The 17813-nt window shown below is 36.6% G+C and overlaps 1 protein-coding gene across 1 annotated transcript in view; it reads right to left on the bottom strand.

Annotated features, from left to right (window-relative positions):
• PPME1 (protein phosphatase methylesterase 1) overlaps positions 1-17813 on the bottom strand; it is a 68385-nt gene that overhangs the window by 9279 nt on the left and 41293 nt on the right. The window contains exons 9-11 of the mRNA XM_044668138.1: positions 11724-11847; positions 6206-6335; positions 3233-3277 (exon numbers count right to left, since the gene is read on the bottom strand). Coding sequence (XP_044524073.1) covers positions 3233-3277; positions 6206-6335; positions 11724-11847 — 299 coding nt within the window. The remainder of the gene's footprint in view (positions 1-3232; positions 3278-6205; positions 6336-11723; positions 11848-17813) is intronic.

The following is a 17813-nucleotide window of genomic DNA, read 5'->3' as shown; positions in this document are numbered from 1 at the left end:
TTTGCACTTTAACTCATCTACTCCCTCAAAATATATTTCACATCCAATTCCTTTCTTCAGTCCCAGATGCCAAGAACCTAGTTAGGCTCTCGTGGCCTTTTGCTTGGACAATTACAATACTTTTTTAATTAAAATCCTGGCCTCCAATCTTTCCCCTCTCCAAAGCAAACAAAAAATCAATTTTCCTTTCATGCCACTTCCCTGCTCAAGAAGCTTCAGTGATTCCCCACTGCCTCTAGAATACAAACTCCTAAGCTTGATATTTTAACTCATTCACAAACCATCTACAACATACCTTTTTAGACTGATTTCATGTTTATTTGTCTTCATGTATTCCACATTCCACCCAGAGTTGTAATCCCTAAACTCACTGATTGTATCCTTTGCCCAGGCTATCCCCAGGTACTGCCTCTTAGAATCCTTAGCTTTCCTGAAGATTTCCTAATTTCCTAAACCTAGATTTCCTAATCTTAGGTAGCCTCTCCTACAGGAAGTATTTCCTTATTCCTTCAGCTATAGTGTCTTCTCCTTCATTTCACTATATTTACTTATCTTTTGCAAATGCTGTCCCTCCCCAACCCACAACAGACTTCTTGAGAGTAGGACCTATTTTTCATTTTGCCTTTGTATATCCAGCATCTAGTATAGTGCTTTGTGCAAATCTGGGACTTGATGAATAGGAATAATGTTGTGGGGGGAACCATTATTTAGGACCAGGCTACTAGATGGCCCCTTCTTGAGAGTCTATAATTCTGTAAAACATGTGCACCCCACTGTCTAAAGCTTTTACTTTGGCTTGGGTAATCTTCCATCTGCAGTACATGAACTGAGTAGAAACCAGGGAGAATAGGGTGGGGTGGGAGCAGAAGTTCAAATTTAGCCCTCGAAATCTGATAAATAGCTGAGTTGAAAAGACTGTATAGAAGTATCTGAAAAAAAAAATTATGGCATCTGGGAAGGGTGTATGATATTAAGAGTATCAACTGTGACCCAGGTGTTCTTTTGTGTTAAAAATTGCTAGTAGCCCCAGGGAATAGTATATTTCTACCTCCACTTGAGCACAAAAAGGAACCAAAAGAAGGAAACTGAATGGAGTTGATAGATAAAAATGGTCAGGGATAGCTTTACTTTTTTACTATCTTTACTGCCTAACACTATTTTTTTTCAGTCAAAATGTCTTGAACTTTTGAAATCTCACTATGAAGCTGATACTGTCCTTTTCAGCAGGTAACATAAGAAATCTTATGATCTTTGCAAAATGGGAGCCCAGGACTTAGTAGAAAAATTTGCTATGGAATAGTAGAGAGAACTCTGATGAGAGTCTATAAAGGCTATACTGGGAGAAAAAGGAGAACAATGAAATGATAGGAACATAGCCATCAAGTAGATAAGATGATAATAGTTGATGGCAGGGAAAAGGCAGAGTCACTTCAATTTTCTCTGTCAAGAGCAATGGAAAGAGACTGGAAAGAACAGGTAGGTGGTAGGAAGTTAATAATGAAGTTAAGAGATGGTAAAACATCTGGATGCCCTTGATCAGTTCAAATAAAATGGTCAATATTATACTGGAAAAGAAAATCAGTTGGTCTTAAATACTGAAAAATTGATGCATGTGACTTCTGGGTCAATAATGATAATTTCTAAAAGATCAGAGTGAAAGGGAGAGGTAACCAAGAACTGGAGAAAGACAAATTTTCTGCTTTTCAAAAAAGAAGAAATAGAACCTGCACATTATAAATATATGAATCTGACTACAATTCCTGGCAAAATTCCAAAATGTATTATTAAAGAGCTGGTTAGTGAACATCTATAAGGAGAAGTGGTGATCATAAAGTATGACTTCATCAAGAACAGGGGAAGGCAGATTAACCTTATTTCCTTATTTGCATAGTTATTAAAACACCAGGAGAATGCTCTTGATATAGTTTACCTATATCTTAATAAAATATTTGATAAAAGTCTCTCAGGATATTCCTTGGAAAGATGTGGCCTAAACAACTGTACTATTAGAAAAAATTCTGAACTGGCTGAATGGCTGGTCCCAAAGAATTGTCATTCAGAAAGCCATCCCCAGTGGAGTACCCTATAATCTCTGCATGATTTGTTGTTTAACACTTTTATGAGTGACTTGGGTAAAGGAATAGACAGTTTCCTTTTTCAAATTTATAAGTGACATAAAAAAATAGCAAGGGGGAATTAACAAACTAGATAATACATTTAATATCTGAAAAGATTTTTTATGACCTAGATAAGAAGAAATTTAGTAGGGATAAATGTTAAGTTTTTACACTGAATTTTAAAAAATGACTTCATAAAGATTAGGTGGGAAATAGATGGCTAGGTACCAATTTGTTTGAAAAAGATATCAGAGATAGTAGACTAAAAGTTAAATAGGAATCCAGCATTTAGCATGGCACCTAGCACAAGTAGGTATTTAATAAAGCATTCTTGTAATTGTTCTGAATTTCCTATGCTGGCTCATCATTCATTTAATTAATTTTAATTGATTAATTAATTTAGAATATTTCTCCATGGTTACATGATTCACAGTCTTTCCCTTCCCTTCTTCCTCCCCCCCTCCCGGAGCCAACAATGAATTCCACTGGGTATCATTGTTCAAAACCTATTTCCATGTTATTCATATTTGCAATAGGGTGATCATTTAAAGTCCAAATCCCCAATTATATGCCCATTGAACCATGTGATCAATCATATATTTTTCTTCTGATTTTTCTACATCAACAGTTCTTTCTCTGGATGTGGATAGCATTCCTTCTCATAAATTCCTCTGGATTATCCTGGATCATTGCATTGCTGCTAGTAGAAAAGTCTATTACATTCAATTGTGCCACAGCATAACAGCTTCTGTGTACAATGTTCTTCTGTTTCTGCTCCTTTCACTCTGCATCAATTCCTAGAGATCTTTCCAATCCACATGGAATTCCTCAGTTCATTATTCCTTTCAGCACAATAGTATTCCATCACCATCAGATACCACAATTTGTTCAGTCATTCCCCAATTGATGGATACCCCCTCACTTTCCAGATTTTTGCCACTAAAAAATTGGCTCATTATTCTTATTTTGTGTGTGTATACAAATATATTATATCACTACCTGTACTGTAACTTTCCTAAGGGAAGAAATTTTTTCATTTTTATCTTAGTATCCTAAGCACAGTGTGTGATATATAATATGTATTTAATAAATGCTTTACTGGTTTTAGAACTTACCTTGCATCTGGCCAATTGTGAGATCTTTATCTAGCCTGTCAACACCTAGAACAAAGAAGAAAGACCACTCAGGGTTAATTTGGGAGGATATCTTCTGAAACTGGCTTAAACAATGACCTATACTGCAAAGTGAGAGGTTTAAACTATAGAACCTCTATGTCTCTTTTGGTTCTAAGTCTGTGATAGTTTGTTGACAACAAGGAATCACAGAAATGTTAGGACTGGCAAGGACCTCACTGGCCACCTAATTCAATCATACCTTGATTGAATCCCTCTAGAAATCCTTGTATAGAAAACACTCGCAAGAAGCCATTCAGCTTCTATAAGCCTGGGGAACTCATTTCATCCTGAGACAACCCATTCCACAATAGAATACCCATAATTGTTTGGATAGCTCTATAATTTTATACTATTAATCTAAATTCTGCATTCCAGTATAAAGTTGGTCAAGTTAAGCCTAACAACTATTATATTCCTTTATTTATTTCCCTTCCTTTGGCTACACATCTCCAATTTCTTTAATAATTCTCATAAGGTCCAATTTCCAGTCTCTTCACCATGCTGGTTGCATGCCTAAAATGTGGTACCCAAAATAAAATACAATATTCCAGATGTGGTCTAATCAAATAAAAAGAATAATAGTATCAATTTTTTTTCTGCTAATGTCTTCTCATCTAAGGTTACCTTGTAGTTACTTTGTGTAAATCTAAAAATATCTATACATGTACATGTTGTGTCCCTTATTAAAAGGTAAGTTCTTTGGGAGCAGGGACTGTTTTGCTTATATATTTGAATAATTAGTGCAGTGCCTCGCACATGAATTGCTGCTTAACAAATGCTTGCAACTGATTGAAGTTCATAGTATTTACATTCTCAAAATGTTTGCTCCTTTCAAATAAGCCTATCATTTTATCCAGCATAGAGTCAAAATAAAAAGGGAAGGAAAGCTTCTGTACTATAAAGTCAGTTCTATGAACTGCTGAACTCTTCCTCCCAAACCTTCTAATCTGGCACAGCTGGTCATCTCTTTGTACCTCATGTGTGACACACCAATCTCCTGCTTTAGGACTTCCACACTGGCTATTTCTCAATCCCGGAATGTATTGCCTTCCTCACCTCCAATTCTTCTTTCAAGATCCAATGAGCACCACATTCAACATAAAGTCTTTCCTAATGCCTGCTGGGGCCTTTTCTCCTAAACTACTTTATGCTTTAACTTCTTTTACTTATTTGTATTTATTTTCTTTGCACTTATTCTGTTTAGATTTATAGATGTATTTGTTGCCTCTCCCATAGAAATAAACATTTCTTGAGAGCTGAGACTACTTTAGTTTTATATTTATATGCCCAGTGTAGGCACAATGCATGGCATTAGTAGGCACTGAGTAATAAATGCTTTTTGACTCACTGAAAACTACCTTGGGCTCTCTGCTCACAACTCAATCCCATGGGAGCTTTTATCATGATGATTTCTTTTCTACTTCTATCTGGAGACAACTTTTGATTCTCTGATGTTTTCTGAGGACAGTCCTACCAATCCACGTCTAAGCTTGAAAGAGAGACCAGGGTTTAATAAAGAGAATGCAATGCAGGGGTGTTAGTGGTAGCCCATACCATGGGGATGGAATAGTATAGCTTAATTTTTCAGATTTAGGTCACTTCATATGGGTCCAGGTCAACTCAAATTCCCAGTACCTGAAAATGAACCAATACCATTTCAATGGATTCTGTGTCATGTCTCTTGAGGAGGGAAATAATATTTTAAAAATTCTGCTGGGCTATTCCCCAATATATAAATGATCAAAGGATACAAACAATTCTCAAAGAACAATTATAAACTATTAACTCTCAAAGAACAATTATAAACTGTTAACTCTATGAAAGAATGATCCAAATTACTAATGACAGAAAAATGAAAACCAAAGCAATCCTAGATTTGGTTCATACTGTGCAAATTGGCAAAGAAGATAAAAGATGAAAATAATCAATGTCAGAGTAATTATGAGAAGCTAGGCATCTTATTGCAATGTTGGTATAGCTGTGAATCATAAAACATTTTGGAAAGCAATCTGGAGTTAGGCAAATAAAGTGACTAAAATGTCTAAACCCTTGGAACCAAAGATTCTACTACTACTAAACTTACGCCCCAAGGAAGTCACTGATAAGAAGAAAGTCCTCATATATACCAAAAAAATTATGACAGGATTTTTTTGTGAAAGCAAAGAATTAGAAACAAAGTGGATGCTCGTTGATTGGAGAATGAACTAAACAAATTGTGGAATACAAATGTAATATCATGTTAGTTCAATAAAAGTAGAGCCTGATGTTTTCTGTTTGTTTGGCCTTTTTTACATTCTCAGCACTTAATATAGTGTCTGGCACATAGCAAGCCCATAATTAAATACTTGTTGACTGACTGATATGCTATGCTGGAGGAAATGGCAAATATGATGGATACAGAGATACATGGAAAGATTTATACAAACTAATGAAAGATTAGAAGAAAATATACATAATGACCAAGACAATGTAAAGAGAAAGAACCACAAAATAATCAAAAGTAAATGATGTGAATTACAATGAACAGGCATATCTCCAAAAAGAGATATGAAAAGTCATCCATAACTACCCCTTTACAAGAAGTGGGATGTCCATGGGTATGGTACAATTCAAATATTTTTAGACTTTTTCAATTATTGATGCTTTGCTGGTTTTTTCTTTAAAAATATTACTTGTTTGATGGAATTTTTACAAGATATATCCCATGTATGTTAGGGGAAATTCTGATGATGTAAAAAATGAAAAGAAAATATCAAAATATAAGATTGTCTAAATAGGGAAAAATTTTATGTGTTTCTGAGGAGGTGGGAGTCATGAGAGTAGAATTCTCATTAATTTCATTCTTGAGATCACTCTCCATTTGGTAAACTTTTTTTATGAATACAGCATACTCATAAATAAATACCCACTTACCTGCAAGAAGCAGTAGCTTAGGAATAGGACAGCTAAGAAAGAGGTTGGATAAGCCTCTGAACCAACCATCCCAGTACTTTTCTGTTTTTGCCAGTTCAATTCTCCAGGTATATGGATGGTCCTTCTTGGTCTAAAGAGAGGAAAAAAAAGTTAGGTAATTAACTATAGTCAGAGAAAAAAGTCAACAATTCAAATTAATTAATTCAACAAACATTTATTAAGTTCTTGCTGTCACACAAGGCACTGTGTTGAGGATATAAGGATGACAAATGACATAGTTCTTATATTTAGGGAATCTGAGCTCTAATAGGGTGGGGATAAAACATGGTAGAATATGATGGGGCAGACAGAGATCTAAGCAATGTATTCAAAGAAAATTTTTTAAAATTTTTACTTATGTCTTTTGTGTTTCCATTTTCCAGTTCATTCTCTGGAGGTGGACATTCACAAGTTATTCTTCAAATATTAAATCTGTAACTGTGTCTATATATATGCATATATATATTGTTCTCTTGGTTCTACTTGTTTCACTCTTCATTTTCTCATATAGTTCTTTCCAAATTTTAAAAAAATAAATTGCTTATTGTTTCTTATGGTGCAGTAGTATTCCATCACAATCATATACCACAATTTGTTTAGCCATTTCCTGACTGATGGACATCCCCTTCGTTTTCAGCTCTTTGCCACCACAGAGGGACCTGATACAAATATTCCAGAGCATGTGAGTTCTTTTCCTTTTTTCCTGATCTCCTTGGGAAACAGACCTAGCAATAGTATTTCTGGGTCTAAGGGTATACATATGGTTATAACTCTCTGGGCATAATTCCACATTGCTCTCCAAAATGGTTAGCTCAGTTCATAGTTCCAACAACAGTGTATTAGTGTCTCAAGGAAATTTAGAGAGAGATAAATCATCAAGGGAAACAAACTGTCCTGGGAAAAGATAAAAAGAAAACAGGATTCTGAAATTATGGCAGATCCTGGCATTTCTCAGATATGGGCAGGAAGAAAAAATATGTACTTTTAAGTCTGGATCTCTAGATATCCCTTAACAAGTTAGTTATTACACAAGGAAAAAAATTCTATAATTCCAGAAATCAATGCAATTTATCTTCAAGGATCTTCAATGAGTTTTAGGCTTCAATGACTCTTAGCACCCTGGAAGTGCTAACCTGACTGTAAAGAATACTCTGGGAACAAATGATTTACAAACCATAATTCAAGTTTTTTTTGTTCTGTAAAAACTGCTAGCTTAGGAATCATCTCTACTGTCATCAATCTCGTCAGTTTATTCTATTTTATATAAGCCCCAATTATATTTATTTTAAAGAAATCAGTAAGAAGAAATATTCCAATTGATAAGACAATCTCAAAATTTGATTAGTTATATATAAATGGTCTGCAAATACTCAATAATAATAATAATCTATGGAAGGCTGCTTTAATAGAATGAAAATATTTAATCTTTACCTTTGCTTTTCAGAAAAAAAGGCTAACTTACAAGACTTCCTACAAAATTTTGTATGGAATTGACCAAGGTAAGAGGTTAAAAGGAAGTACAAAACAGTGAAAGTCACTCAAACAGGTATAGAGTACACCCAACTGGAAATGCAGCAAAAATATGACAAGGATGGTACTTGGATTGAAGACCAAAATATATAAAGGTCATCTGAAGGAAAGATATTTAGATTGAAGAAGAGAAGACAATGAGATAAGGCAGAAAGAGGAGACATAACATGATAAAAGTTTTTAATTATTTGAAGGACTCTCATATGGAAGATTCAATTCATTCTACCTGGCCTCAGAGGGGAGAAATATAGACAAGAGTCACAGGAAGGCAGATTTCAACTTCATAAAAGGGAACAACTCTAATAATGAAACCTATACAAAAGTGGAAAGGGCTGCCTCAGGAGGTGGTGAGTTCCATTATCACTGGAGATCTACTGATACAGGCTTAGATGACCACATGTCAGAGATGTTGAAAAGATTTCTATTCTTTTATAGGCTTGATTATATGACCTTTAAGGGTTCTCCTTGGTTTGAGATTCTGTGAAACAGAATTGTTCATGTCTGTTGCAACCCTTCAAGTTGGGGAGAAAAATAAAAATAGGCAATAAGAAGAATCCATTATCTCATAAAAAACTTATCAATATACAGACCAAGGTTATAACCCCAAAGAGAAGTTGCTCAGCACGAGACAATGCTTTAACAAATGTTTTTTCTTTCATTCATTCATTCATTCATTCATTCATTCATCATTCATTCATTCATTCATTCATTCATTCATTCATTCATTCATTCATTCATGGAGTAATAAAAAGAACAGTAGACCTAGAGTCAAGAGATCTGGTTTTAAATCTTGACTTACACTACTAATCAGTTGTAAGACCATGGCCAACTTAAATCTCCTTAAGCTTGTTTTCTATAATTGCTGGAAAAAGTACTGGCTCTACAATCAAAGGACTTGGGTAAAAATCTCTCCTATGATGTTTACTACCAGTGTGACCTTGGTTAAATCCCTTAATTTTCCTAGGTCTCGGCTTCCTTATCTGTAAAATGAGGGTTAGATTAGTTTTCCTCTGAAGTCACTTCCAACTCTAGATTTATAATCAAATAATATTTTACAAGGCTTCTGAGAAGCAGGCACTTTTGTAAATCCAAATACTATGTGAATTCCCATATACACTAAAATATTCATCACAGTACTTTCTGCGATAGCCAAGAATTGTAAACAAAGCTTTTGCCCATCAATTGAGGAATGTCTAAACAAATTATGGTATTTGAATGCAATAAAATATTACTATCCCATAAAAAATTAGGTGTGTGATAAATATAAAGAAACATGACAAATCTTCATGAATTGATGCAGCCAAGAAAACTACATGCAAAGAAAACAATATATGCAAAGATCACAATAACCACAGGAGTGCTTTATTTTTCAATTTCTCCCAAAATAAACTGAAACTAACATTTATGTCAGTTGAAATGGCAAAAACATAAATCAATCTGCTCTCTCTCACGCGCACACTCTCATTCTCTCTCTCTTTCTCTCTCTCTCTCTCTCTCTCTCTCTCTGAGAAAAGGATTTTGTGACTACTAAGTATTTGAGGCCAGATTTGAATCCATGTCTTCCTGACTCTTGAGACCAAAAATCTATCCACTGTACTATCTAGCTGCCCTATAACTCTACTGTAAATACTTTATGAGCACAAAATAAGGATTAAAAGAAACAAAAAGGAAAAACAAAATACCTCTTAAATTGAGGATAACCTGACGCTTGTATTACCCATCTGCAGATGTATAAACAACAGATATTTTTAAAGTAATGCAAGGTTTAATAAATTTAGCCATCAATAATTAAATGAAAAAATGTTCTAAATCACTTTTTTTTTTAAACCCTTACCTTCCGATTTGGAATCAATACTATGTATTGGCTCCAAGGCAGAAGAGTGGTAAGGGCTAGGCAATGGGGGTCAAGTGACTTGCCCAGGGTCACACAGCTGGGAAGTGTCTGAGGCCAGATTTGAACCTAGGACCTCCCATCTCTAGGCCTGGCCCTTAATCTGCTGAGCTACCCAGCTGCCCCCTCTAAATCACTCTTGATGAGAGAAATGCAAATTAAAACACTGAGATGTCACCTCACACCTATCAAATGATGGGGAATGCTATCCTCCTCCAGAGAAAAAACTGTTGGAGTCATCTCTCACATCAGTATATCTTTGATTTTATTTCGGGGTTTTGGTTATGTATGAGTGTTCTCTTACGACAATGACCAATATGGAAGTGTGTTTTTCATGACAATAGAAAAAAGAAAAAAAACTTTTTAAAGAAAAAGATTTAATAAATTTAGGACAATACTCAAATCAGCCCTAACCCAGCTTTTAATTACTTGCTCAAGTTCACATATAAGAATCAATTTAATATGTGTATCTTAAGACAGTAACTGTAAATGGACAAGTGCTTGCCCCAAAATCAAGTAAGAAGATCATATTAAAGGACCACATACTCATAGATTTAAATTGGGGAGAAGGCTTTATGATTATCTAGTTCGAACCCTTTATTTTACAAGATGAGAAAACGGAGGCTCAGAGATCAAGCTTAGATAGCTAGGGAACAATTTCAATCAAATTAAACTACTTGCTGCAACAAAAAACTACCTGTTTAATACTAATAATATCTCAATAAGAGTGGCTAAAGAACCATCCCTGAAGTCAGGAAGACCTGGTTTTAAGTATTTCCTCTAACATATACTGGTTGTGTGACCCTAAGCCTCATTTGACCACAATGCTTTAGGTACCATTCTGACAACCAAATATTGCAGAGCAATTGCTAATCTGCTTTGGAGATGGAGATTTCTCACCAGGAGCTCCCAATACAATGATCTCTTAGTTGCCAAATCCAATAGCATTTTCTTAATTCTCATTCACCCTTGACTTCTCTGCAGCCTTTGGCATGGTTATCACTCTCTCCTCTTTGACACATTCTTTTCTCTAGGTTTTCAGGACAGTAATCTCTCTTAGTTTTCTTTGTACCTAACTATTCCTTCTCTGCCTCCTTTGCTGGAATCTTATTCAAATCATGCTCCCTATTAAGCGTCTCTCAGGATTCTGTCCTAGACTGTTTTCTTCTCCCTCTGTACTATTTCTCTTAGTGATCTTCGTCAGCTCCCATGGATTTAATTGCTACCCCTATTCTGATGATTCTAAAAATCTACCTATTCTACCCCATCTTTCTAATAATTTCCAATCTTACAGCTCCAACTATCTTCCACACAACTCAAACTAGATATCCACTATTCATCTTAAAATCAATACATTCAAAATGGAACTCAAGAGATTCATTTCCCTCAAAGCCACCGTTCTCTCAAAGTTTCCTAATTTTGAAAAAAGCACTATTTTCCTTTCAGTCATCTAAGTTTACAACCTCATAGCAAAAATTGGTTCTTTACTTCTCCTCATCCCTCATGGTCAATAACTGCCAAATTTTGTTACCTCTGTCTTCATATCTCTCACATCAGTCTCCTCCTTTCTATAGTCATAGACCTTATTGTCTCTGACTGGACTACTGCAATAACTTTCTAATTGGCCTTACTGCTTCCAATCTCTCTGTTCTCTAATCTGTTCTCCACAAAGCTCTCAAAATAATATTACAAAAGTATCATCTGATCATGTCATTCCTTACTCAAGAAACCTTTGGGGTCTCCCTACTGCCACTAGGAACCCCTCAGTGTTAGAGCCTGACATAAACTGACTATAACCAATCTTTTCAGCAAAGTTCTAGCTTCATTCGTTCTATTTGCTACTCACCTAATAAGTTAGTTAATAAGTTATTCCATCTCTCATCTTTGTGCTTTTGTATAATCTGTCCCTCCTGGAATGACTTTGGGTAAACCTTAGCACCATTTGAACCTGTTTCCCCATCTATAAAATGTAAAATCTCTGTAATATCTACCTGTGTCACACAAGTATTATGAGATAATGAATGCAAAATGAGACATATAAATGTAAACAATTATTACCTCAGTATCATCTTCCTTCTTCCTTTTATTAACAGATTCACTTCCTTCTTCATCTTCTTCTTCTTCCTCTATGATCCCTTCTACCATGGTCTTAGAGCCTTCAGGACTCAGAGTCCCTTCACATCTAAATTTTTTTAAAAAGTGGCAAATTAACACAATACTTTATATGTTTTTTCCAGAGTATTCAATATTTTTATATTTTATAAACAAACATTAGCTATGTTTTAACAATGTTCCAAGTAGAAAGAGAAAAAGAAGAGCTATTACAAATACAAAAAAGTAGATGGGAGCTTTCAAAAAAAGCATTTTGACATGAAAGGGCTGGATTTTTTTTATTCCTTAGTATAATGGAGATATGTTTTAGGAACAAGAAAAAGCCACTTAAGGGAGTAGGAAAGAGGCTGAAGTGATAGGCTATTTTAGTGGAACGACTTGCACTTTGAGTGAGACCTTGGTTCAAATCCTATTATTAATGCTTATTCCCTATGTAACTATGACTAAGTCACATTCTCTTCTCTCTCTTGAGAAAACACAAATGTCCTATCTAATCTTCTCAAAAGGGCAGCTAATAAAAGACAACCCTTTATTTTCAAGGAAATGCTTGTGATTTATCTGGAACTCTCGAAAAAAGAAGGTACTATGGGAGCACTGGTATTCCTATTATTATCAATAACGAAGGACTTGGAAATGACTTCCTGTCATAAAGATAGAAAGAAAATAGATTCCTTAGAATACGGAAAAATCAGAGTAGGTAGGTACAAGGACTCAAAGCAGTAAATAAAACAACAGCCCACTTCAAAGTAGCAAATTGTGTTTAACCCACACTGAGGTGACCAATACATTAAAATACTTTTCTTCATGAAAATGGGTTTTCAAGAGCTTATTTTGGGGGGTTTATTAGGCTGAAAAGAAAGAATAGAAAACGTAACAAAAAAGTAAAGCATAGTCTACTTTTAAATCTTCTAATGAAATGGGATTACTAAGAGACAAAAATTCTTTTTTCTTTTTAAAAAATGTATATTTTATTTATTTCAATCAGCAAAAATCTGTCTTTTCATCTTCCCACCCAAACAAAGCTCATTACAAAAATGTACAGTTAATCAAAACAAATTTCCATATTGGTCAGATGTAAAAAATTTTTGTCGCATTCTAGAGATGGTCTCAGAAGGTGGCTAGTATGTTATGTCACTAGTCTTCTGCAATCATGATTGGTCATTATTCTGATAAGAGTTCCTAACATTTCAAAGTTGTTTACTTTTCTATATTGTTGTTTTTGAATAAATTGTTCTAGTTTTGTTCACTTCACTACTCTGCATCAGTTCCTACAAATATTCCCAGATTTCTCTGAAACCATCCCCTCTCAGCATTCTTTTTTCTTTTTTAAATAGCATAGTATTATTCCATCACATTTATATGCCACAACTTGTTCAGTCATTCACCGATTAGGAACCCTGCCCTCAGATTGCCATTGTTTGCCATGTCAAAAAGAGTTATATTTTTGTACATTCTTAGAATTTGTTTTGCTTAGGACTAATCCCCGCCTAAACAATCCTCTCCCCAGCTTCTCCCCTTTTCCCATTTCCCTGTTGAGTGAAATGTATTCCTATACCCAACTGTGTGTATATATTCTTTCCTTTGACTAGTTTAGATGAGAGTGAGGTTCCACTATCAATCTCTAACACCACCTCATTCACTCTGATTATAATTTTCTCTTACTTTTTTTTCCTTCTCCCCTCTTCCAATGTATTTCTCTTTCCCTATCTTTCTATCCTTTTCTTAAGATCATCAAGACAACAGAACCCCTTCTATCTCTAACAATTGGGCTCCTGCTCTGACTTCTGATGGTAGGGTTCAGAAGCGACACATGTACTATGTCCCCATATTTGAATGTAAGCAGTTTATCCTTGTTTAGTAACTTACTGTTCCTTCAAGTTTTCCTTCATATGTTTCTTTTCACTCTTGGGTTTGAATTTCAAAGTTTCTATGCAACTGGGCTAAACATCTAGAATGATGAGAAGTCTTCAATTTTATTAAAGATCCATTTTTTTCCCTCTCCAAACATTAGAATTTGTTTTGGTGCATAAGTTATTCTTGGCTGTAAGCCGATTTCTTTTGCCTTCTGGAATACCATATTCCAATTTCTCCATTACTTTTTTGTGGTGACTGCTAAACCATGTGTGATACTAGCTGTGGCTCCCGAGTACTTGAATTCTTTTTTCTTTCTAGCTGCTTCCAGGTAGTTTTCATTTTGCAGTTTCTTTTAGGGCAAAATTGGTGAATCCTTTCTATTACAATTTGTTCTCTGGTTCTAAGAGATATGGAAACTATTCTTTTAAGATTTCTTGAAATAGAATGTCTAGGTTTTTTGTCATTGATTCTTGATTTTTTTTTCTCTTCAACTTGTTTTCCTGATGAGTTGTTTTTGCTATGATATACCTTATATTTTCTTTTACATTTTCGATCTTTTGATTTTAATACTTCTTGTTGCCTCATGAATTTACTGGCTTTTATTCGGTCCATTCTAAATTTCATATAATTTTTTGTTTGGGCAAGATTTTGTACCTTGTATGCCAAGCTGTTAATTCCCTTTACAATTCTTTCCTTCATATGCAGGTTCCATGACCAACAAAATGTATGTCTAGACATTTCATCTGATCCCCAGAACCTCTCAAATTTCTCTAAACCAGATAGTATGCACCAAAAATAAAGTATTTAAGTCATCTCCATGGTTTCAGATACTGAAGAAAAAAAATGTTTTAAGAAAATGATTTGAAACATCTACCCTGAGATCATTCAGCAACCTTCCTTCACCCTCTGACCTATTCTGGCAAACCCAAGGACCCAGCACATGAACTTGCAACAAAACCCAAATTCACAGGGCAACTAGGTGAATAGAGCCAAGCCTAGAAACAGGACATTTTAGGTTCAAATCTGACATAAGACACTTTGTGGAAAATATAGGTAATGGAGGGTACCAGGGATGTTAAAATATAATCTAAATAGTTGTGGGTACACACACTGGGTTGTAGGAGAGATGGACCACGATAGACCAGGGATCACAGCTGAGCTGCTCCTAACTGACAAAAATGGCTACTGGCCAACTGTCAGCAGCTCACCACTAGGCCAGAGCCTTTGGAAACCAACAGACTAGGTAAAGGTTTAAACAGCTTTAATTATGTTTAACTAAAAGGTGGGAAAGGGATTTCTATACTTAAAATATAAAGAGCAAAACCACAGGGCAAGGGGAGGACTTATTTCTACACTAATCTAAGTGATCTAACAGGCAGGGCCCAAGAAGCAATGCAGTCACTGGGAGCTGATTCAAGCCTGGTGCCAGCCAGACTTGAACAGCACAGCTATGGATCAGAGGGGTGGCTTTGAGGGTTCTCACAGTTTTCCAAAGAGGTGGTCCAAGATATCCAAGAAGAAAGAGTGTGCTTGAGAAACTGTCCACCAGATCCCAAACTTCTCTTCTTGGTGCTGTTCTGTTGTTGCTGGAAATCCACCTCCACTCAGGATCCCAAGGAAATCAGGAAGCAGGGTCTGAGATCTCCCTGGGCTGGCAACAGTTTTTGCCCACCACTAATGGAGTCCCTCTCTCAGGGCACAAGACACCTACTTCCTCCTCCTTCATTCCATCATAGAATGCACCAGGCTTCCTGCTAGGTCAACCTTAATCCTTAATTAACTAACTAATCTTCCTCACACCAACTTCCTAATTATATGTCCCTGGGCAAGTAACTTAACCCCAATTGCCTAGGCCTTCCCTCTCTTCTGCCTTGGAACCAATACTTAGTATTGATTCTAAGACAAAAGTTAAGTGTTAAAAAAAAAAAAAAAAAAAAAGAACAACCTCTACTCCCCTGTCCTTTTAAGTGCCAAGAAGATACTGGCTACATATTGTGGAAGTTTACTGGGGCCCAAGAAAAACACCCATAATCAGGGCAGGCCTTGGTCTATGCTGCAAAAGATCACCACAGGAAAGTAGGGGCAAGAAGGAAAGGAGCAAAGATAGGGGCATATGTCGGGCTTTGAAATAGCCTCTCCTCCATCCACAGCCTTGAAGGGCCAAGCTACTGAAATCAACTCTGCAGCTTCAGTGAGTAACAATCTTAAATGAGACAGAGAACTGAGGAATAGAAGGAGAAGGACAGGATGCTACATATGATGAGGTGGCTAGGGGTGAGGGGGGAAGATCATACAGCAATCCTCTTAGCCTGAAAAAGTCCAACAGTCAGAACCACAACTAGTTCAGTCCCCTCCAAAAGTCACTTGAGGTAGAGATGTGGGTAGATGAAGCATGAATTGCCCAACATGGGAGGAGTCTGAGGTCCACAAACAAGGGAAAACCATCATCAGAAGGGAAAGAGTCAGAAGGTAGGCAATAAGGGAAAATGGGAGGGGAGGGAGAGAAAAAATTACCAAAAATCTCAGGAAAAAGAAACTCAAAAGCCTTTGAATTGATAATTAAGTTATTAGATTATGAAATGGGGGTAGGTATCTCTGGTTCTTTGGGTACTTGTCAGAAAAAAACATGACTGAAATTAGTCCCCAGGGGTTCACGGTTAAGATGGCAGTAGAGTAAGAAGCAGCTCTTAACCTCTCCTGACCGAAACACACAAAACTCCTCAAGGGGACATAAAAACAAGTCCAGACGAACGGAGGAACCCCACAACAGGGCACAGCGTGGAAGGTACGTGGAATCGAGGCATTTCCATGCTATAAAGGGGTGAAACAGCTCTCACTAAATCACGGGCTGAGCAACCACCCCACCCCCAACCCCTCCACACACAACATCTATAGTGCCGAAGCCAGCTAAAAAGAAATAGAGCAAGTTTGGGGCATCCATCGAGTCACTGGCAGCTCCAGGGCCTGTTCCTGAGAGGAGCAAGATTTAGGACCCCAATAAGCCAAAGAACGCACGCGAAATCTGAGCGCGGGAGCAGAGAGTGGACACAGGACGCAGAGCGCGGGCTGAGAGCACAGGCACGGGCGGAGGCCTGGGTGGAGGCAGACACAGCCAGGAACTAAAGCTCTGAAAACCTGAGTGGGGAACCAGTGCACACAGGTATACGACTGTGGAAGCAGCGCCCTGAGACTTGTAAAGGAACCTCCTGCAGAGGATCAAGCAAGGGGGACCACCAGGGGGCTTAACCTTGGAAAAAACCAGAACTCAGACCTCAGGAGCCAATAGACCGCGGACAGACGCTGAGCACGAGGATAAACCTGAGAAGCTGCTGGGCTAATGATGGCTACCCAGTCTCAGGAAGCTCAGAAGAGAAAGAATAACAACAAGAAAAAGAAGCCTTAAACACTCGACAACTTTTACACAGAGAAAATCCAGACAACCGAGCAAACAGAGGAGGAGAACAAACAAGCATTCGGACCCTCCTCAAATAAGGAAAACTCCTCACAAGCTATGGAAGAGTTCAAAACTGAGATTTTGAGGAAAATGGAAGAGATCTAGCAAGAAAATAACTGTTTAAAAGGTAGAATCTTGCAATTGAACACCAGAAATGACCAGATTGAAAAGGAATACCAGAAGATTATGGCCAAAAACCAGAAGATTATGGCCGAAAACTGAAAGATTATAGCCAAAAACCAATCCCTAAAGGCTAGAATTGAGCAAGTAGAAGCTAATGATCTCTCAAGACAACAAGAACAAATAAAACAAAGTCAAAAGACTGAAAAAATAGAAGGAAACATGAAATATCTCAATGAGAGAGTGACAGACCAAGAAAACCGGTCTAGAAGAGACAACTTGAGAATAATTGGTCTTCCAGAAAAACCAGAAATTAATAGAAACCTGGACTCCGTACTAAAAGAAATTATTCAGCAAAATTGCCCTGAAGTCCTACAACAAGAGGGCAATATAGACATCGAAAGGATTCATACAACACCCACTACATTCGATTCAGAGAAGAAAACGGTTAGAAATATTATTGCCAAATTCAAAAGCTTTCAAGCAAAAGAAAAAATCTTACAAGAAGCCAGAAAGAGACAATTCAAATATCAAGGAGCACCAATCAGGATCACACAGGATCTGGCAGCCTCCATGCTAAAAGATCACAAGGCTTGGAATACGATATT

The sequence above is a fragment of the Gracilinanus agilis genome, chromosome 3, assembly GCF_016433145.1.
Source record: "Gracilinanus agilis isolate LMUSP501 chromosome 3, AgileGrace, whole genome shotgun sequence".
NCBI classification, from domain to species: Eukaryota; Metazoa; Chordata; class Mammalia; order Didelphimorphia; family Didelphidae; genus Gracilinanus; species Gracilinanus agilis.
The sequence above is the reverse complement of the archived record's forward strand: the minus strand, read 5'-3'. Positions and strand labels throughout refer to the sequence as shown.